Source organism: Hylaeus volcanicus, chromosome 4, assembly GCF_026283585.1.
Source record: "Hylaeus volcanicus isolate JK05 chromosome 4, UHH_iyHylVolc1.0_haploid, whole genome shotgun sequence".
In the NCBI taxonomy this organism is placed as follows: Eukaryota; Metazoa; Arthropoda; class Insecta; order Hymenoptera; family Colletidae; genus Hylaeus; species Hylaeus volcanicus.
In genome coordinates, this window is record NC_071979.1 from 5071481 (window position 1) to 5095264 (window position 23784).

Sequence of the window (23784 nt, forward strand, 5' to 3'; positions counted from 1 at the left end):
TATGTACAAGAAATAGTGTCACATCGAACGAAACTGGAAAGTCGAGGTTAAACGTACAAGGCTATCATCGCCGGAGTACTCGCTAAAAAGTATCGTACGATTAACGAAGAAGAATATCGAACCGAGAAATTTAATTTCACGTGGAAACTTGATGCAACTTACAGTGGCAAAGCGAGTGAAACAGGATCGACGTCAACCCGAGTCCGGAAACTCGAAATCTATGTAAGATAAGAAGAACTTTCGTCTTTTGTCCAATCACTGTATCAACAATCGCCCTAACGAGCGTACAACGCGAGGACCAAACAAGAAGACACACGTTTTCATACAAGTGGAGACGGAAGAAAGGAAGAGTAGTTTTAATCCAGGCATATCCGAATTTGTATCAGCTTTATCCATCCGTACCCATGGGGCCATTCTGTAGCTGATAAAACCAGTCAATTAACGTAGAAAGAGAGGAAAGGTAACTACGAGAGGAAAGCACAGAGTACAGATATTTTGTAAACCTTTATATAACTTCGATTGTTCGTTCATCGACCACACTTCCGAGCTTTTATTTCGGAGAGCATCGAAACTTCGACGAATTAGAAACGCCGCAGGACACCGAGGCGATTCTCCCGAACGTTGCTCTGATTAACGACAGTCCAGAGGGAAAATAAAAATATATAATAAAACGAAAACGTTGAGAGTGTTTAGTGCGAAACGATCGGCAGGTATTGTGTACAGCCATGTTCAGAAAGAAAACCGTGTTATATACTTGTTGCACGAAATGTTTTGAGTGTAAGTTGATGTATTCTGATTTAACATCGCACCAGTGCATGTCTGCATGTTGAAATTTCGAAAAAAAAAGAGCGAAATTAGCGCGATCGAACGAACCTTGTTGATCTTTTCAGACGATAATGCGCTGCGAAAGAGTTGTTTCAACGAGCACTTCGTTCGCAGCTACCCTTGAAACTTCAACCGTTCGCACTTGGAACTTTTCCTCAAAGAAGGATTCTTTCCGCCGTAGTTTTTTTCGCAATTAAGGCTGAAATAACTGATCGTAACACGTGCTGAAATCGTTGGCCGTGGAAGTTTCGAAACGCGAATCAAGAATGAAAGCCTGTAGAAAAATGTGATTAATAGTGCATGCGGAAGAAGAATTGGCGTTGGAATTTTTTTCTCGCGAAAGGGTTCAAACGCTTGCTACTGCATGTTGCAATTTTGTTGAAGCTTAGTGCTTCTAGACGTTTCAGGTAATTGAGAACGTTCGTGCGGATTCTTACGATGAAAGAAAAAAATATTAATTTCGGAGTCCTATGGGTGCAAGTATAACGTAATTATAACTAATTACATTTTACAGATTATAATTAGAATATTTGTAATATATCTAAATAATAGAATGATTGGAATATTTTTAATATATGATCGTCAACATTCTGGATTTTGTACAAGAATATCGGTTTCTTTCATTAGTTTTGTTTTGAGAAATACCATTCAACTTTCTGAATTAAAGAAGAAAATTAAATATAATAATAGTATGCGTAGACATTGAAGATGATTCAACTCTAAGAATGAGAATGGTTTGAAGTAAATTAATTCCGATTTCTGATGAATTAAATTCTTACTTTTATTAAAAATTAAGAGAGTAATTTGTAAAAGGAACCAAATGACCAAATGTTACATTATTGTAATGTTTACCTTTGCGATTCCAAATTATGGAATAAATTAACGAATTGATTATTAGCTTATTACATTAGTAAATATTAATATATTGACATACTATTGTTGATTGATTATTAGTGCTATCGAGCAACCGAATGTAATACTCGTAAAGGTAATGTAACAATCAATACTACAGTAAGGTAACATTGGAGAATAATTAGCAACATACTACTTTATAAAATTCAACAATTGACTCTTAATTTTTAAACGTCATCTGTCAAAATTGTTCAAATAATAAATACATCGATATTTTTTACAATTTAATTTAGAAAATCAAGCTTCTAAGGGTTAATAAAATTATGATTTATTCATACTATCAAATAAACTATTACTTTAATCTAGAATTACCTGTTTTTTTTTTAATTCAGATTCATTCAACTTCTCTTCGATGCAATACTGATTGTTATTATTTCCAGAAAAGCTATAAATGACTCCCGCATAAAATACCCGATTCCATAAAATAAGTGAAACGATATCTATTAAAACTAGTATTTACAACTCCATTTAATACAGCAGTTCTCCACATAAAATGTCTAAACCCAATCCTGTTTTGAGTCACGAGATTTATTAAAACCCGTTCGCGCGACGATTTCTTACGTCGACGTTAAACGTCATGCGAATTCCCGTACACGCGAGAACCTGGATGTCGCGTGTATAGCCGAACGTCCAGGAATCGAGCTAAGGAGCCGAGCTAATGACTGAGTCCCTGCATTGCGGCATGGAAAAGACCACGCATCCGCCCAACTTTTCCGCAGTCGTTGTTTCCTACTTCCTTTCGCTTCCAGCACGACTCATTCCTTCGACTTATCCGCGCACTAAATCGCAGCCGGGACCCCCTCCGCAGCTTCCTCGTAAATCTTTAGTCGCTTCCTGACGAACAGCCGTGAATCTTCGCGACTCGAAAAACTTCTTATTGGGGTCCCCCTCGAGAGAACGGGATACAGTTCGAGGTAATACTTGTCACCGTGAAAGTAACGACGTTGATTACGACGGATGGAACGTTTTTAGGTTTTTAGGTTTTCCTTGTACAGGGCGTACTGTAATTTGGGCCACAGCCCGAGAGGAATGATTCTTCGTTCCTAAATGGTCTGTTCTAAGGAGTATAAATCGTGGAAGTTCGTAGGTACGTTTATGACGCATCTACGGGCGAGGAAAGACTATTTTCAAGGCTAACGATAAGATACTTCGAGTCTTGTCGCAAATCTTTAAAATTTTTATTCAAGTCTTGGTACCACGTGACAAAATCTCTGGCGTTCTTTGAGCCTACGAACTTTTCAGGTCGCCAATCTCATCCCTTTAGGTCAGCGATCTGAACAGATATACGGAAAACGCTTCGTAAGTGTCAACTTCGTTGTAAAAAATCTGATCAAAAATTTTGTTCCCCATGCTCGATTAATTTTGTAAATGTATCTAAAGAAACTCTCAGTTTATTCCTTTACTCTTCTCGGTTATCTGTTTTTTGGCGACACTTTAATCAGATACGTCGTCCACTCTCTGAAATCTTTCGAAAGTCCGTGGAACAGGATTTTCCGTTTCTTTTCATTTGAGCACGTCGCAAATTGGACACAACGAAATGAGATTATAATTACGGGAGACGCGGTAATTTTTAAAAGGATGCAGCGTTGTAAATCCCTTTGAAGTTTTTCGTGCTAACAGCTGCGAGATAATTTATAACGGCGACAATGGGAGCATAGTGCATTTTTTATGGGGACGACATTATTACATCAAGGTCCGCAATTTTGCGCTCGTGGTTTCTTAGCATTGAATAACGAAGAAATCGATTACTCCGGGTTTCCATGTGCAAGGAAAGTGCAGATTGACAGTTTCTTGTAACTGATAATTATAGAATTGTTGAAGCACGAGCTATCTATTCATGCGATTCAATTATAGGTGTAAGATAATCAAAAATTTGAAATGGAGAACGGACGATTGCGATTAGTAGAACTATTTAACCAAGGATCAAGATTTCCATAATATTATGCTCGTTTCTATGACACGTATTCCATTTCTCCCTTCGTTCTCCGATAACTTAATGCATTAATCCAGTTGAACTCGCACCAGGGCCATTTCTACACCTCTGTGTACTCTCTGTTATAATTGCGCATAACAGAAACTCCCGTTTTATTAAATTCGTTGAGAAAAGAAATTCATTGTTACCATATTAAAAATCACAGAAATATATTAATTAATTATACGTACAACGCGTACATTTCCCTGGACGAACAGAATTGCTTTTTAGTCTTATCTCGTATTATTTCGTATTAGTTAATCAAGATTAATTTGATATGTTCGATCATTTTCCGGCACGTTGAACGCAGACAATTGTGTACACAATATTCTCAGCGATATCAATGTTTCACCGTGAGCAATCAGTCGACTCTGCAATTAAAGAAGAGTCAATACACCAACGCATCGGCTACGTGTGGGTGGTATATTATCACTATGGCCCTCGAAGCCAATGCATTATGCGCGCATACGCAGATCCTCGCTTCGACCAATCGGTATATTCTGTCCTTGGCTTCCTGCTAACCTAGTTTTTCCCTTCGTTCTGTCAGCTTCTTCCAATTTCATAATTAAAACGTTATCTACAAAGGTTTTAATTACCTGATTATTTATTTTCTTTGCTGCGTGTCAAATCGGCTGTACGAGTTTACCTTTAAACATCTCTAAGGGAAGTTCACGAAACGAAGTTAAATAAATTCATTTTCCATGAACTTCACAGATCTTCAGCGATTCTCTAAATTAGTTAGAACTTCCCTTGTTGGCTTTAATTACTAATTTCCTTTTGAGCTTGCTGCCGTCTCGAGAAAATTCACTCTACGTAAATCGGTGTTCAAGATTACCATGGAAACGTTGAAACGTGTACACCTTCAAATTAGCTCTATTATGTTTCGGAGTTATCTGAAAGAACAATCTGTACATTCTCTTTATTTGAATACGAAGGATTGCTCGTGCTAAAATTATAAATAATGTTCGTGTTTGTAACCATTGAGCATGTGTTTACATTACGTAGGGTTCTCTTCGGTGTATTAATTGTATAGTTCGTGAAAGTACAGTTTTAAATATTAATGACAGATATAACGTAGGAGACATGCAAAGGTACGATCAAATTAATACTCGTGAGAGCTAACTAAATTGTCACGTTTAGAATTGATAAATACGATACAATCTTCTTTCGTCAAACACCAAGAGAATATCCTCAACGGTCACCCATTTAATTCGAGGATTGATAAAATCTAAATTGGCAGGAATCTAAATTGAATCCAAAGGTCAGACCTAACCGACGTAGCTGGGTGTTAATATACTCCTGAAAGCACTTAACGGAAGACGATTCTAGATAAGTCGCAAGAATGGTTGAAACTTCGAAGACGAAGAGACAGTGAACGTTTAACGTCTTATTCCGTAAACTTCTTTTCAATTTAAATTAAATACCCTCTATTATCTGGACTGATGTAATCCCGATAACTCCAAAAGTTTTACTTTTACGATTTTAAAAAGCAATAGAACTAGCAAGGATTCAGCTTTCAGAACATCAGTTTTTAACACAGTATAGTAGTCTAATAGGAGAGTGTTTGAGCAAAGCGGCAAGGCGCACTATTTCGGCGTTTTTGAGAAGAATTAATATAAAAAATATGACGCCGCTCCTTGCGAGTAAAGAATTCAATATTGTCTTTAGGATGCTGTAATTTCGCCAGTTGTCGAATCTTCTTATTTCCATTCGTTCAATCAACAGTCGCAATTAACAGATTCAATCGAGTCGTCATAAATAACAAACATTCAAGATGGATCAACTTATTACCCACTTTGTATATATACAATTTTAAATTGCAATAGATTCTTCACAACGAAGTCTCCAATATCACCCACGTATAGAACTCCAAACTATTTAGAATCCTTGAATGGACTATAATGTTATACGCTCACGTTAATCCTAACCGACTTTCCGTTACAACCAAACCCTTAATTGCCAATTCTAGATTTCCAATCGCAGGGTAATTCGCATCGTAAGGCATTCCTTCCTATCCCTTACACCGCGATCTGGCAACTAGCTTTTGTTTAATGGAAGGTTTGCAACGAACCGGAGAACCACTCGCGCTTGGTTTCGCTCCGACAACGCGCAAACTTCGCCGAAACTTTCAAACTTTCCAGGAATTCACGTGAAGGGGCATGGGTCACGCTGGTCGGATTGCGACGAATTCGCAAAACAAAGCGATCAGTTTACCCTCGATACTCGCTTAATTTTCCCTCCAATTCGTGTTGCTATCGGAGCCAGGGATCAACTATCGCCGATATTCTGGTCGTTGCATTAACGAGCACTGTGCGAGTACAAGGCGAAACGATTTAACACTACAACGAGCAGACTCAAAAGCAAGAATTATGCATCTCTACTGGTCCTCTAAATTGGTTAGGACCTCCTTTGTTTTCTTGAAAACGTCCCACACAGACTCTGCTGACCAGAATTCACCCTCATCAGTTTTAACCAATATCAAGCTCCAGTTTTCCTTCAACCCTAAGAGTTTCTACAAAACTTCTTTTCTATGCTAATTAGTGATACGGAAGCAGAATTGAAATTTCTCGGTACAATATTGTCCAGCACTGTGATCGTCACGAGAATTTTGTTCTTATCTATACACAGTTAGTGTAAGAAGTATTCGTATAGCAACTAATTTCAAATAAAAATGATTAAGGAAAGAAATAAGAGGTTAACATTAAGAGTAATAAACTTTAATTTACGCAAAATCTACTCTAAAAATATGTAGGAACGTTGGGTAATTATTTCTTCTTCTAAAATTCATTAATAAAATAAATATATGAAATTTTATTTTGAATTGGTTCCTGTACTAATACTTCTTACACAGACTGTATATCAAAATAAAAGTCCTGACTCATTGACTCATCAACGGCCAGGCTAAACCCTTGAACCTAGAAAGCTCAAATTTTGCACCGAGGTTTCCTTTATGATGTATACAAGAATTTTTCGAAATTCAACCCCTAAGGAGCTAAAAAGGGGTTGCAACGTTTCTATGAGGAATATTTTATTTGTGGTCAAATTTGATTTAAATTCGGTCCCAATGCTCTTTGATATAATTAATGAAACACACATTTCGGCATTTAAAAAAATTCAACCGCTGAAGGGCTGAAAAAGTGTCTTGATACGATTTATACGATTGTTTTGCTTTAACGTTTCCTTATTTCCGTAAATGTATCTACAAACTTCTAATTTAACATTTAAGTACGTAATATAGAATAAGAATAATATTCTACACGGTTGAAACCGTGGGGCACAGCTAGTTAATAAATAAATCGGAAATAAATCTGACTCAAAAGACACGGACACCTGGATCGTCCCATTTGGCCGCGGTTTGGCGTTGATCCTATCGCGAGGGTCGAGAATGGTCGATGTATAAGACAAATCGACCCTTTTCGACCCTCTTAATGGGGTTTTAGACCATTCTGAAGCTCGTTTAGTTAGGTTTTAAATCCTCGACTCTCAGCTACTAAATGAGAATCAACGATCCACAGGACACTTAAACAGCCAATGTATATGCAATGTATATCCATTCAAATATTGTATATTGTATGTACTACATACGTACATGTCACCATGAATTGTGTACACAGATGACATAAAGTGTATGCGCAAATATAATCGAAATAACGAACATTAAACATTTTATTCCGTCAACAGTATATCTCGGCCATTAAATATCCCTTTCAAAATAACAAATGTTTTTTACACGTTTCTTTGATCTGCATCAACAAATGTACATTTCACGTGCAGCATGGTATACGCAAATCATGTACGTAAGATGCATATTTTAAATATTATATAATTTATGTACATTTAACCAACTATGTACAATGGATTTAAATGTCATGTACAGGGAAGCATGCACGATAACGAATAAAATACGAATAAAATTGAAAAATGTACGTACATATTCTATACTATAATCTATGTTTAAATCGTGCTCATAAAATGTGTCCCTCAATGACATCCCACGTGTAGGTCATTATTTTCGCGTTATGGATAAAAGATTCCCATATATAGAAAACCGAATGCAACATGGAGAGTCTCTCGCGACGAAGAGAAAAATATTTATGAGACCGACTCCTGGTCACGGATGCAAGTTTGATCCGCAGTTGAGTCCGAAGGTTGAGAAACGCTCGTACAAACGATTCGCCCTGTATTGCATGCGTCGGCGTTGGCTGCACGACGCGCAATGCACCGGAACGCGAAATCGAATGCAGACGCGCGTTTATGCAGATCAAAAGGGGTGTATTCTACCCCCTACAATTTCTGCGGCACGGACAGTTGCGTGCGCTAATCGAAAGGGCAGAGTTCGCGTCTCCTAGATGCACAGGGTCGAGTAGCAACTACTAGTGGCAAGAAGCTTGTTAAATAGGTCGAAACCTCGAGCAGGATTGTCGGTGTCTCTTGGTCGCATGGAACGAGGGAAAGAGTTTAATGGGCTCGAAACAGCTACGCTAATAGGTACGCACTGCTTTGCGCCGAAAGTGCTTTGAATAAGTTTCGGTCACCCAAAACGCTGACTTAGGAAAACTTAATTGCGCTTATCATCTTTTCCTCTTTGGTTTGTTTTATTCCCTCGAACCTGCTCGTGCATTATATCGTGGACTTTATGAGTTTCTTTGTATTATATAGAATATGAATGTAATATATTATTAATATGTATTTGTTATTATATATACAGTCGGTGTAATAAGTATTCGTACAGGGACCAATTGAAAAAAAAAAACTTCATATCTTTATTATATTATATTAATCAATTTTAGAGGGAAAGAAAAATAATTAACCAACATTCCTACGTATTTTTGGAGTTGATTTCTCATTAATTAAAGTTTATCTTTAAATAATTTTAAATTGGTTGCTGTACAAACACTTCCTACACTGACTGTATATATATTATAATGAATACAATATATGAATATACAGAATTGATATAGAATAAATCATTTCATTGAAGTAATAAATGAAAAATCACACGAAATAATTTCGCAGAGAAACGAACGGGTATTTATTTTTTCATTGGAGGTAGGTTTCCAACTATCCAGCTACATTTTTAACGAATTTCCACACACTCGAGTAAAGTTTCTCGTTACTTCTCGATCTACTTTTCGACGATGCAGTATTTAAGGTTTGTGGCTGTATAGTTACTTTATTCATTTTGCGATCGCTTTTCAAACAATTGCAATTTTTTTCACTTAATTGTTTCTCGAGCTTCGATAAATGTGTGCTTTCTAGTTGGGATATAAGCACCCCGTTTATGTTAATATTCGGCTACGTTTTGTCAATTTTAGTATCTTTCCTGTACTTTCGCCTTACAACGCAAAAAAATCGATATTGCAGTGCCTTTGGGAGCCCGATTAGTCGCAGTTGCGAGGTTGTTCCAGTAGTTGATTATTCTGAAAAGCTTTTCTGGCTGCGAGCAGCTTCGCCATAACTGCATAGAAGCTGAAACTTAGTAACGAGAGAGCGGCACGCGTAGAATTAGTTTGCAGAACGCGACCTTTTGAACGAACGATTAACAGATGGCAGAAAATTCGAGCAGGAAGCCGTTTTACCCTAAGTACCTAGTGTCGACACACATCAAATATACTTTGCGGCTAAATTGTCGTTTATTTAACGAGTATCAGGTTTCACTTATCATTTGCCTTTCTATTTTCAATAAAAAACATTTTATATTACAATTTCAATCTTAACAATTCTGTAAGTAGACATTCGTAGAATTAATTTATTTCTTGCAATGGGAAGCACTTATAAATTTATGATCGTGAAAATAAATAAAGAATTAATGAAAGTTCGTTCGACAATTTAATACAAGTGACATATTTTCATGATCACAATATACATATACTTGCAGAATGTTTGTGAATTAGAAATGTTCATACAAGTCAGTATTCCTTGTACTGTAGGTATTATTACTAGAGGAATTTTTAATTATTCGCAACACATTTATTGCAAAATAATTCTCGAAATATGTAGCGTATCTGTGTTTCCAAATTCGATTTCGAAAAGTCTGTAGCAACATTTATAAGAAAATTGATAAGACGTCTCGCAGAAATTTCAGATACTGTCTAGACTAATGGAGAATTCTTGTTGAGGAGTAAAACTGAATTAGTAAATACACTTTCTTTCATACGAGTTTTAACTTTCAAGAAAAGCCTTGGAAGGAGGTCGGACGAGTTTACTTAAGTTTTATTTTAGATGAGCACGTGTATTCGCCACGTACTCAGGTATAAGATTGTAAAAGTTGTTTTTTATTCGTCCGCTCTTTCCCTGAGCATTCTACTTTCAAAAATTCTTTTCTCTTCCGAAAAACAGTCGCGTGAAAAACAGTTGCGTTCTGTATTTTTAGATCAAGAGGGTTAACCCTTACGTCGTGATTACCATAGACTAACCTGTTTACTAAAATAGAACATTCCGTCTTACAAATAGAATGCCTCGTGCATTTACACGACGAACATTTTAAATTCCCAACATTCACGGTTGAAATGTCACGCGAAAGCTAAACATTCCCGAAAGAAGCTTCGTAGTTCCATGCAGGAATAATTTAACAGGAGGGAATACAACAACGACGACGCCTTCTATCTTCCAGTCGATTTTCAAGAACCCCGAGAACGCAAAGTCGGATAATAGCTTCCGAATCTTTGACCCGGTTCCTCCGTGGCGGAATTAATCGTTAGACCTCCGTCGTCGGAATAAACTAACCACGAAACAGCGGCTGCCAAGAGATGTTGAATAAGCCATTTGGTAACGGCACCAGGCCGGCGAAATTGACGTTCTTCCTCGGCTGATGGCTATTTATTTGGCCGGCTGTATTCTTTTCGCGTAGCATTTTCTGCCATCGCTCGTTAGATCTCGCATCGAAGACAGGAGAACGTGATCGACGTGTGCTCGTTTGCAGAGATTCCCAATCGGGCCTGCTCATTTTTCAAATAATATGTCAAACAACAGGTTACTTTTTCTAATTGTGCATACATTTCTTTAAAGGCATCGCTCACGTTACTGTATATTTATTAGAAATGATTAGGGGGGCCAGAAAGTAATGTCGTTTCTGCGAGTGTCGATACTTGTTTGTTATTTATCAGCTCACTGTGTGTTTATCAACTCACTAATTGATTTTTATAACGAGAACAATTATATAATTCATTCAAAATAAAAATATATTAGAAATTTATTTGTTTGAATTCAATGTAAAAGAAACTTTACTTTCTGGTTCTCCTAATAGTTAGAATGTCTCCTAGTTGTATTCTGAATGTTCATATACTCTACGTAAATGTATACGCATTGTTAATATGCACAGCAATGTACGGGATTTTATAAAGTTGAAAAAAGTAATAGGGTTATTTGATTTCAGTTTATTTATTATAGTTCTGTGCATAAAAGAATACCGGTAAAGTGGCAAAAAGATCATTGGTTTATAATTTAGTAATTACAGTAATAAACACCAGATTGAGTACCCTTTGAGGTGTAGGTGATGTTCCCGATCCCGATGTTCCTTTCTTGCAAACACATGATGCGACGTAATACTTGTTTACCAGAGTTTTGTCGCAATCAATATTTATGGAGTTATGAAAGTGGTCTCAGTTACCTTCCCCGCCCTGTGCGTAACGAATGATGGAGTACGTCCACTACACCCTGTAACATCAGGATTATAAGCCATCGAACATCGCGCGATGATATGTTTTCGTTGAAAAACAGAGTGTTGATCGAGGCGCAGCCTTGACAGGTCATAAAATCAGGCCAGCAAATAGAAAAGCACGGGTTGCGCAAATTGAGTGTCTCTGGTGGAATATTGGGAATTGATTATGGACTGTATTTATGAAGAGGCCTGTCGAAATATTTAGAACGTCCACTCCATAGAAATCAAATGACGTCGGCTTAATTGAATTTACACTTACCGGCGGCGATGGTCGACGGTGGAACTGCGAGAAAATCTAAAAGTATACGCGCACGAATTTTTTCCGCGAACGATACGCGAGGCTATTATTTATCCGTTAGTCCGGTTTAACATACGGCGACGTAGCAAACACGTCCAGCGCTTTAATTGACTCTGCTGTTCGAACAAGAAGTGACGCTTAATTACGGCGGCATTTCGAAGGTTTTCCACGTACATGACGTCTAATTTCATGATATCTACGATAAGCCGTGCTGGCATTAACATTCTAGTAGCTGTTTACGATTTTTCAAAAATATTAATAGTACGAGAGCTTTTGAATACAATAAAAGAAACAAATTTACCGGACTTACTCGAGCTTCGATTTTATTATATTGCTTGTTTGAATTTGTTAAACTTTTTTCATTTTCGACTCCATTTATGATTGTGTTTCTTTTTCGCAACCCAAAAGATATAAAGTAAAGGTACGTAAATATTTTGTGATAATTTATTGATTAGGTAACATATGAAACAATATGGTTTTAGAACTTGTTTAAAAACATACAAGAATATGATATTAAAAATTGCACAACAAGTTGTAAAATTGTATTTATTCTAGTTACAAAAATAACAAACAAATGAATTATATGCTAGTCGACCTTTTGTTTATCGAAAGACACGATTAATCGAATAATTATACCGGCCACAATCAGACCTATTACAAAGGGTAGGATCGCCAGAAATATTACGAGGTCACTGTCGTGACGTTGGTACCAGGGTTGTTTAGCTAAACTGGTGCGAAGATGAGGGGCACCCCTATGACGAATCACGTATTCCGTCCACCAAGCAAGGCGCTCTATCGAATTGTACGGAATGTCGTTAACGATGTTTTTCAGTTCGATCATTTTTTTCTTGTATCTAGAAAACACAATACAGTTGCAGTCAGCATATTGATTGTGTCATGAATATTTAAATTGTTAAAATTATATTACGTGTCAAACGAAAAGAAGACGATTTAATTATGGAAAAACTGTCTCAGATCAATATGTACAGTGTGTTCCAGAATTAGTGCAAGAACCGGAAATGGGGTGTAGCTGAGACGATTCTGAACCACAATTTCTTTTGCAAAAATGTCGAATGGTGCTTCGTTTTTGAATTATTAAATAAAAACCACCAAACAATCACAGCGCCCGAGTAGCATGCTATAGCCAGCCAATCCTGGCTCGAGCCTATGTTCTCACGGCTGAGCGCGCGCTACTCAGGCGCTGCGATTGGTCGGTGGTTTTTATTTAATAATTCAAAAACCAAGCACCATCCGACATTTTTGCAAAGATAATTGTAGTTCAGAATCGTCCGAACTGCCCCCATTTCCGGTTCTTGCACTAATTCTGAGCCACCCTGTATATTGCAGTAAAATTAAATTAAAATTAAACCAATGTTTCTCACCATTTATTCTATACTTACTTTTTATTATTTATAATCTCTAATATAGTTCTTTCTAACTCGTTTCTCGTTACAGTAGTAATATCCAGACGCTCCCCGACCCCAACAGCTTTCATTCGACCAATTTGATATTCTTGATCTACTATCAATGGTAACCCCAAAATAGGTACTTCGCAGTGAATAGCTTCCCTGCTGCTTTGCAATCCACCTTGGTATACGAACAGCCTGATGTTCGCGTGTGCTGCAATCCAGAAACGCCATTATTAAGAAAGTTCATGACTTCTGTCACCGTTTCGCGCAATCAAACAGAAATCCATCGTACAAAGGATACTCAGCTGGGAGAACCAAGGTGCGATATACACGTTGTCTGCTTTCGTTGGCAATTCCCTCTCGTACTTCCACACGACTCTGTAAGGCAACCTGGCGAACACATCGAGAAAAAGCTGTACGGTTTCTGATGGTAAATGGGAGCTCAAAGCGTTGCTACCCAGACTGAAGTAGATGAATCCATTTGTTGCATCGTCCACAAATTGTTTCAAATCCTGCATTCGTTGAAGTGTGCTTAAAAGTTTATTTTAGAAGAGCGATTGGGAAATATTTTAAACGGCACTGCGGTGGCAGTTCTATTGAAGCGAGAGCGGGAGAGAGGAGAAAAGGAAGAGAGCGTTTCGTTCTGGATCTGGTAGCGGACTATTCACTAAGGCTACCTAGCAGGCCCGTGCCTGAATATGAATGTTACGGGGACCGAACACTTGTGAGAAACGCACAAACGCGCGATATCCTTCTAGTTGTGAGGACAGGAGGTGCCACCACAGTACGATATAAAGGAACAATCATTTCTTATTCGATCTTTGTTAAAAAAAAGAATCTTTAAGGTGGTTCTTTCCCAACTGTACTAGTCAAGACAAAACTCAAATACAGAAAGTATTAATAACGATATATTTTCTATAATAAAATTCTTAGATTAGTATTTGATTATTAACAGAGATATGATTGGAAGCGATGAAACATACCTGCGGCAGTGATTTTGGGTTTTCGTTGAAGTAGCTTGGATCGTACGAAATCATGTTTGGAAGCTTCGGTTTGGCTGCCGCGAGGCCTTCCATTTGATTGACGAACACTAGGCTAGTGTTCTTCTGTATTTCGAGCAGCGAGGGTATGTCGCCGAAGTACTCCTCGGCTATTTTCTGTTGACCAGGGTAGAAGTCGCGATAGTATACATACAAATAATGCCAAAAGGTTACATAGTTCCGTAACCTTTTCCAAAATGGCAAATCCGATCCTGTGTTAGCTTCCATTTCCCAGGTACCCTCGTGCGATGGTAGCACGAGCCCACCGAGAACGTATTCATTTGCAGCAGCTATTCCTAGCGAGGTGAAACCTGTGATCACACATCACACGCGTTATTTAATGAAATCTTTGTGGGCTCTTTTTAGTTTTTTAGTTATTTCTGTAGTTACTCAGGACAGTTGTAACGATTTTGCAATACTTAATCGTTAATGTTTAACGTTAAACTTAAACGTTTAAAAATCACGGGACAATTATCAAGCTTTATCTAAGCCTGTCGAAAAGTATACAGTTTTAACAAAGTTATAGGAATACGAGTATTTCGTTGAATGTTTTGCAAGATAAAGTCTCAAATTAATTCGGTTATTTTATTAAGTGTTAATAAAAGCTTATACTTTTAAATCGTTAACTGGGACCTTAATCCTTCCATCATTTTTTTTTTAAATGCTTACATGCTCTACTCTCACGATTATACGAATACTTCCAAATTATCGGTCTTATACTACCATGTTCTAACGAATCCAAGCACTGATTCCGAAAGAAAATAATAACACCCGTTTCTGTCTTAGAATGTTTAGATGCTCTAAACTATTTTACCAAAGTAATGAATAGTCCATGAACAGAGCGAAAAGTGATACGTACCTATTAAGGGCGCGTTAAATCTATGGGCAAAGGCGTATATAGCTGGCATAAAAAGCATTTCAGCTATGACTACGTCGAATTTTACGTCACTATTTGGCGCGTACAACTTCCGCGCTTGTGTATGGTTCAGCAAACGGTGTACCAACGCGTCGCGTAGTCTAGGCACATAGTCAGTCAGAAACTCCACGACTGAAACGCGATTGAATTTAACTTCAATAAAATTGATCTCGCTGTTAACGTAGTGCGATTCCCCGATGTCAATTTGTGTGAAGTTCGTCAGATTCATGTTTGGTAGTGGATTCGAAGTAATTAGCACAATTTCGTGGCCGCGTTTGTTGAGTTCTACCCACAATGGCTTAGCGGAAATTTGGTGGCTGAAGGGAGGCATCGGGATGACTGCGAGGATCCTAGCGGAATGTAGTTGCCTCGCGACGACGAATAAATTCGCGACGAAGAGTACTGTCCTGCCACTAAATTTCATGGTACTAGACTTTCGTAAGATACAGCGGACACCGGTAATATTACTGACTAATATGGCATGAAAACAGCCGTAAAATTATTCGCGAATAATGAGCTTGTTATTTAGAATTGAGGTTATCGTTGACTTACAGTGTACAGTGTCTGATAACGGAAACTATCGAAACAGTAAATTCTGAACTAAATGACATTTCGTGGAAATGTCGAAGTGCACGAAAAACAAATTTTGTTTTCGCCGGAAGGTTACTACGAAAGCGTGAAATCAGTCCTTCAAGATTTTGCGTTATAACTTCGTAACGTTACAAAATGGAGAACAGATGAAAATGAAAAAATTGTAGTTTGTTATGCTCTGTATACCTAAATACAATTCCTCGTTATTTTTATAATTATACATTTCTCGATAGATTTGTTTATTTCGAGTTGTTTAAAATTCTTATAAAAATCGTGAATACAATTTCGATTGGCAGTCCTTCAGATATCGTGTTATGGAATTATACGAATGTAACAAATGGAGCTGTTCCTAGCGTTATGAAATCGTTCGTTTAAGAAGTCCCGCGGGTTTAGCAAGAATAAACTAGGTTAGAAACTCGAGTTTGATGCAAACAGAATGATTTAGAGTTCAGAGAACGTTGCCGTAGAAGGGCTCTCCTGGCTCCCATTGCGTTGTGTTTTAGCCAGAATCCTTTAGGGATCCCCTTGGTTTCTACCTGGAATACCTTCGAATAGATTTATCTGAAAAAGTGTATTTCCCTGTTCCTTGAGAGCCCATTATACCCTGCCATCTCCAACAGCCTAACATGTATTACAATTTTTAAACTCTCATGTTTATACAATGCCATCCGAAGTAATGGACTCTGCTAAAATTACAGATGATTTTTTTTTATATCACATAGTGTTGTAATATTGCAGATATATTGCAGATATACGAAACTCTCATCGTTTCAGAGATTTTCTAAGGGGAAAATGATTTGCATTTTTTTCAAGGGGCGGTTTCACCCCCTCGAACTGTATTATGGCGCTAACGTAAACTGGTTTTGTGTTACGGATGAATTACTCTACTCTCATGCAAAGTTTCGCAATTTTCTGAATTATTGGATTAATGAAAAGTCCCTTGTAAGCCTCGACTGAATATATTAGAGTTCATTACAAACTTCTACTTTAATAAAATGAATAAAAACAGTAGGTAATGTATGATTTTACCCAACCAACAAAAACTGTCATGGATTTTAAGATTCGGAATTGTATAAAGTTTTTACAATCATTAGTAATCTTTGTTGAATTTATTATATTTATACAATAAAGCAATAAAATAATATAGAACAAACTAATCATGGATGAGTATGTTCTATTCGAGAGATATTCATTTTTCATATCATCTTTCATTGAAATATACAAAAGAGTAATATCATAAAGTAGGATCAGGATACATAGTCTATTTGTTGAAAATTGTATTGTTCACCTTGCTTACGTTGAAGTACTTCACAAATCTGCATATCATTTTTAACGAATATGCGCATACTTGTTGAAACTTGTTGAAACTTGTTGTAACCGGAACGGACAGAACTTTCCGGTAGACCTAAATTACACGCTTGGATCAGACAACTACACAATTTCTCGGTTAACAAGTCATAGAAATATTGGAATCGATAGACGAGGCATGAAATCTTCTCTTCCACTGGTGCTCGGGATTCCAATATTAGCCACTCGAATATGGATTTATGGGGATGCTCGAGGACTTCGAAACTTCTCGAGGCATCGTAAAGTTTCCTTTCTACCGCATCTCGCGTCAGCTTCTAGTAGCCATCCACATGGTTGAAGGGCCGAATACACGAGATACTTCTGGCGAGGTTCGTCCTGGAACCTCGAGTACGAAAACTGAAAAGGATGAGAGATTATTCTCGGGATGTTCCCGTCGAGGTGACTTCGACGTCGATCCTGCGAGGTCCGAGGCAATTTAATTAAGGCTGCACAATAGCAGAGATGGCAACGGTGATCGTAATAGACCATCGATGTTTGTCGGGTGAGAGGTTCATCGTTCGATGCCTTTGCGTTGCGCTTGGAAGCTTTACGTCGGAAGTGAGTCATCATCCATCGAGTTGAATTACTTATCTGTGCACACTCGCGTTCAAGATGATTGCATTTCTGCTCGAGGAGGACGTTCCGATCAAAGTGAACGTCGCTCGTTCCAAGACGCTCGTGTTTTCTATTTTGGTGACGGCAATATGATATATAATTTATTTACTGAATGTTTGAAATAGTGGTTTCTTTGTAAAAATATTTTTGGTATTGTTGTAGTCTTGGCAAATTATATTAAGAATGTTTTCGACTGACATTTCGGACCTTCTCAGCATATTTATATTAATAGTAGTAAGGAAAATGGAAAATTAAATATATTAGATGCAGGAATTCATTCTGTGACTTTATATTCATGTATTTATAACTTTAATTTAAGTAAGAATATTTACAAATCATTTTGTTGTATCGCTGTACCAACCTCATGAATCTTTAAACTAATCTCCATTACAATCGATTTGAATGCAATTTGAATTACAATGTGCAATATATTTTATTTATTATTAAAGAAGACCGAGAACAAAGAATCACAATTAGCTGTGAAGTACTTCAACGTAAACAAAGATAAAAAATAAAATTTTCAACAAACAGACTATGTATCCTGATTCTACTTTATGATATAACTCTATTTGTATATTTCACTGAAAGGTGAAATAAAAAAGGAGTATGTCTCGAATGGAACATACGACACAAGAACATCTGTTTCGTGTCTGATCCATGACTAGTATATTTCCCTTCCAAGCAGCGACAGTATTTAGCTATAGATTATGTAACCTCCATATGAAGACATTGTATATTTTTTCTACCAATTTGTTCGCCAATAACATATATAACGAATGTAATTCTGACAGACAATCAACAACAAACAATTCAGAGGAGTGCATTTTAAGAGAGGGCGTCAAGGCCAAAACTAGCTACCAGTAGTTATCGAGACAAAGTTTTGAGACTTTGTACTTTTACGTAGTTTTTCACGCTGAATTCAATGGTGTAAATTAAAAATTGTTTAGTCATTTTTTAAGGAAAAAACAAGTGTATGGATTTTTTGATCCAACCTTGTTTTCAACAATGCAGAGAAAGTTGTTGAAACATTTTTTGTTTACACAATTGAATCCAGCAGCAAAAGCTACATATAAAAGTACGGAGTTTCAATATTTTGTTTTAATAACTACTGGTAGCTTGTTTTGGCCTCGGCGCCCTCCCTTAGTTGCAACGCCGAGGCGTGAGCAGTGTTTCGCGGAACGACGTTGCAACGCGTGTCTTCAAAGGTTCATAAATTGCAGAATTTATTTTCATGCCGTCGACTTGGTCGAATGCTGTTTAAATATTTACATCCGAAATTAAAGATATACTCCCTACTAACCTGGACGGAGCTACTTTTGCTTACTGTTCGCGTTACCGCGCGTTGACTCGCTCCGAAAACGCTCTCGTTCGAATTTACAGTCCACGATTCGTGTAAACTATTTCGCAGAAAATGGCCAACGAACTGGAAGACTCGTAAATCTGGACGTGCAAATAAATCGTCTTTTACGGGATTATTGAAAGAAAAACTACCTTACTTTCAAGCTCAAGGGACTTTCGTTTCTGTCATCGACGAACTTTCGACGGTTGAAAATTAATGTTTCAGGAGCTGTACTTGCAAACGAATATGACGTACAGTCGGCGTAGAAAATGTCCGTCTATCATCCACTCTTGAACATAGCTTCTTGAACTTCTAGCATTTGTTCTAACCTTTCATGGTTTTAACAAGCATTCGTTAGTTCTGATCTTTTGATTGAACATTGTTTTCAGAATAGTTTTCGAGGAGAGCTCCTTAAATCATTGTGCTTACGCTTGATGATTGTAATTTGTATAATTAGTATACTCAGTAACCATAAATTTAGCAGATTATGAACAGATCTCGATAATAATAATAATAATAATAATAATAATTATTATTATTATTATTATTATAATAAATAATCTTGATGAAAGTAAATTTAATATACACTGCATACCATTTTTGTTAAGCTACCGGATTATTCGATAAAACCTTGTACTCATTATATAGTAATGAGAAATTATTATTCGGTATCATTATGGGATTAATTAAACAAAGCCAATATATGGCTTCTGTAATAAATAAATAAATAAATTATAAAAATAAATGTAATATTTATTTTAATTCCATTAAATTCCATGCTTAGAAGATTTGCAATAATTATAAAATTAAGAGCAAATCCTACGAAAAATTAATTACAACTTACTTTGGGTTTGTAGTGCCAAATAATGTATATTCTGTTTGTTTTGCCAACTTTCTGCAAATTTAGTCACTGTACGAGTATCCTCGTCAATTATGTAAATTTTACAAGCAACTACTTTTTATTTGTACTACATCTATTCTGGAATTCCCCAAGGCATAGGTACATATTCATCGTTTTTAAAACATTAGGTTATATGTACATTATAGCGACAATAATCCTCGAAGTGTGAATTTCAATTATGATGTAACTATTTCATATGGTAAACCGTTGATCCTGCAATAACGCGTATTGTTTACATCAAAGTTAATATTGCCATAGCCTATATAGAGTGTGTGGATAATGTAGAACTAAATGAAGCCAGCACTACGAAACGTAATCAAATTTAATAACTTTAGTATTTAAATTATAACGTTGAAATGTAGTACTAACAAACGAAATTTGAGTGAAGTACTATTTCTAAACCTGGGCTCAATAGTAATTTAATTAATTCGATAAACAAGTAGGTTATTCATTAATAAGCGATCAAATAGTAAGAAACAAAATTTTTTCCTGATTGTAGAGTATACTATTAAAGAATGTTTCCGAAGGCAACGAAATGAAAAGTGCTTCACCTTTATTTAGCTTTACTGTCGGCCTGGGATAGGAAATCGTGGTGACAGATTTATTATTCTACAAGGTGAAAACACTTTCCTCGAGGACATTTCTTACGTCGCGTTGCAAATTGATGCAGTAATCCTTTTACAAGCTCTCGTGCGAAACTTTTAATCTTCGCGCAATTACCAAGTATGTCGTACCTGCAGTTTGAGTAATTTCCCCAGAAGATAATTTTTGTTCAGTCTCAAGCGTGAACCTCAACCTTGTCGTGCTTCATCCACGCAAGTGTTACATATGCGCGTTGCGAAAGTTTCATTTCGTCGTCGCACGTTGAAAATTTCGTAGCTCTCTCGCTCGGCGCAAAATATTCTACGCAGAGTGTTAGCACGCCCGCGGCGCAAACTTTGCGCACATGTGATACTCTACGAAATTGACGGAAAAGTCTGAAGAAACGTGGCTACGCAAACCAACGGGTTCCCGAGTTATAGAATAAAGAAACTGTCGGTAACGTTCGGAAAAGTTCGTCGTGTTTTTGTCTAAAGGTTCAGATCTAAGAAGATTCGTGTCGACTTCTGGAGTCACTGGAGACCCCTATCGATATTACATTTCTTTCAAAATTCGATATTGAAGGTTGTAGAAAGTTTTGTTGTGTTGTAGTGTCGTAGATACTGTGTCAAAGAGAAGAATTTGGAATATTCAGAGATGCTTTTCACAACGTTACGAGCTTTAAATCCACGTCGAGTGTGCAACAGTTTGCGTTGAAGATGATGGACGTTATTTATGAAAATTGAAGTAAACAATGAGAGTTAAAAAATGTGAAGATTGTAATGTAGAGTGTATAGAAATTTAAAGTAATTCATGATTTATTCTATATTATAGTGCATTAGATACTTTATGTTCTATTCCATCCATTTTATCTTCTACTACCGGCTTCCTGCGGTTTCACCCACGTGGAATATTATTCCTATTCTGTATCACGTTCGTAATTGTATTGTTCACTCGCGTTAGTACAATGATTATTGTAGTGTTTATATAAGTATGTAATTAGGTATCTCGTAACAGCTGAACGCATTTGACTGGGTGTAATGTAGAGATAGATGTTGAAATTTAAATGTTAATGACGAATTCAGTCGTGTGCTGAATGACCTATAATTCAATTCTCTGTGAATTATTTTAATTCTTCATTATCTCTTAAACTATACGACTGTAAAGGGCAAATTTTATCTTCACGAAATTTTTCACATAATAAAATGATTCTTTTTTATAAAAATTAATATATCATACCTAATAAATACCCTTACAGTTCACCTTATAATTTTCAATTCATTTTTAACATAACGAAATTTTGCAAAAACGTGTTTGAGTTTTAGTAAGATCGAAAAGCTATACATGAGCTCGAAAAAGCCATTATTCCAAAATCACAGACAAACACTTCAATTTCATTCATATGTATAGATTCCCTAAAAATTGTTGGGTTGCGTCCAGATTCCTGTTTCCTCTGAATACGTGGCAATTCTCTAAAACTCTCACCATTCAACAGAACTTCAAATGTAGGCGCTTAGATCGTTGTAATTTCTCTAAACTTCAAACAAAACTTCAGATGCAAATGCTTCGAATCCAGCAATTTCTCGAAACTTTGAGGGAAACTTTAAATGCTCCGGACGAATAACATTTCCGTCCTTAGAGGGAGCAGTGAAATACATTTGTTCGTTCTCGTGTCGCCCGTAACGACTGACTGGGGAACACGCGGATGCAGTATTTTCGTGGTATATTTAGGGTTCGCCGCCGTTACGCTTGGTTTTTATCATCGACACCGCAGACGCGGATAGTTTCGAGAGATGTAGGCGGGCCATCGATTTATTGCTGTGCTAGCTATGTAATATAAGGTCACAGGAGATGCTGGGGGAAGTAAAGGAAGAAATCTCAGAGAAGTGAAGTTAGTAGAGATACCTTATTCTCCCAGAGCTTCCTCGTCAAGTTGGTTTTGTCATTGTGGTATCACAGCACAGCTAGAAAAATTAGTCTCGCCATTGGTATACTTTCAATTTTTCATTGAAAGAACCCTCCCATCAAAACTGTGAAGTAAAATAAGTGTTTGACATTTATTCGCAAAGTATTTAAGAATACAACAAATTCTTTTTATTAACCAGAAAATTATATTAATCAGTAAAACAGTATAAATGGCAAATAGCATGAAACGCCATTAAATTAAATAACCAATAATTAATTTCTTCTTTCGAAAAATAAAATAAAATTCATTCTACGTACATTAATATTTGCCATCCTTAGAGGTCTGTAAGAAAAGTGCTGGATGAAATTATGGATTACGGAGTTGATGTTTGCCGTAAACATGGAAAATAAATAAATAAAGTAAAAGAAAGCGATATCCAATATCTGTTGACGAGTCGCTAGTCTCGCAGTGATGGTTGCTTGGAAGATACCCGAAAGGCGCTTCTTTGCAGTAAATGCGAGGGAATTCCTCTAGCACATAGGAGAAAAGGAAAAATGTACTTCTGAGTTCGTAGTTAGCTGAAGGTTTGCCGAACGTTCGATCGATCCAACCATGGCTAACGTATACGCACAAATATTTCCGCACGACAGCACAGTACACAGAATGTTCCAATTTCACGTGTCGTGTTTTCGAACGCAGTTTTACATGCAGGAAAAATTGGACAAACATGAGAAAATATAGGACCTCTGGCAAAATACAATTTAGATGAATGCAATCTCTATGATTGCATTAAAGCTTCGTTCTTAGCGACGAGTATAGTTGGAAATGGAAGTAACAAGTCGTAATGATGAAGGCTAGTCTGGATACACTGCGTATCCGGAACTTCTTATTGGATTGGATACCTCGATAATTGCATGGCTCTCGATACTTCCACGAATTTTCAGCCCCGTTTTCCTGTAATTATCGAGGTTCTAACGTACTTGTTATTGGTCTACCATTCACGTTCTGGCATTATTTTATTTCGTAATACGTATATTAGTAATGAGAAATGTTGGACTTTACTCGGTGCGTTATGAAATGATAAAGTAACTAGGATCTTGCATGAAATAAAAGTTGTTTCAGAGTTTCTAACAATGATAATAATTATCTGTAAAATAGTAGACATTCTACCCTTTAATTTGCTTTTTGGTAGAATCAAATCGGACGATTCTACGCTGAGCTATGACATCTCAAAGTTTCCTATTTTAAAGACAATTATAAGAGAAGGACAGACGTAGTAACCTACATATGTATACATATAGCGTCCATGCAAGGCCGATCTCATTCAGAGAAATAGTAAACATTGTAGTATTTCCTGTATGGCCCATCCCTCTAAATTCTTTGACATAATAGTAAACATTGTAGTATTTCCTGATTGGGAAACCCCTCAAAGTTCTTTAAAAAAGAAACATTTATTGCTTCTTTTCCTTTCGAC

The 23784-nt window shown here is 36.8% G+C and overlaps 2 protein-coding genes across 11 annotated transcripts in view; one reads left to right on the forward strand and one right to left on the reverse strand.

Moving 5' to 3' along the window:
* Positions 1-23784, forward strand: part of LOC128875411 (potassium channel subfamily T member 2) — a 217497-nt gene that overhangs the window by 66296 nt on the left and 127417 nt on the right. The window contains exon 1 of one of the 9 annotated variants that reach the window (XM_054120958.1): positions 89-777. The exons of the other annotated variants lie outside the window; for them this stretch is intronic. The gene's annotated coding sequence lies outside the window, so the exon portion shown is untranslated. Of the gene's footprint in view, positions 1-88; positions 778-23784 lie in introns of those variants that run through there. 9 annotated transcript variants of the gene reach the window in all.
* On the reverse strand, positions 11948-15485 carry LOC128875414 (UDP-glucosyltransferase 2-like). 2 transcript variants are annotated; one of them, XM_054120978.1, is made up of 5 exons: positions 14976-15485; positions 14060-14427; positions 13369-13588; positions 13068-13287; positions 11948-12521 (listed from the first exon to the last, which is right to left on the reverse strand). In XM_054120978.1, the coding sequence occupies exons 1-5, from the start codon at positions 15454-15456 to the stop codon at positions 12254-12256; spliced, it is 1557 nt and encodes a 518-aa protein (XP_053976953.1). In that variant the 5' UTR covers positions 15457-15485; the 3' UTR covers positions 11948-12253. The 2 variants fall into 2 exon arrangements, with proteins under 2 accessions (XP_053976953.1, XP_053976955.1); XM_054120980.1 differs by having other exon boundaries at positions 12381-12521; positions 13383-13588.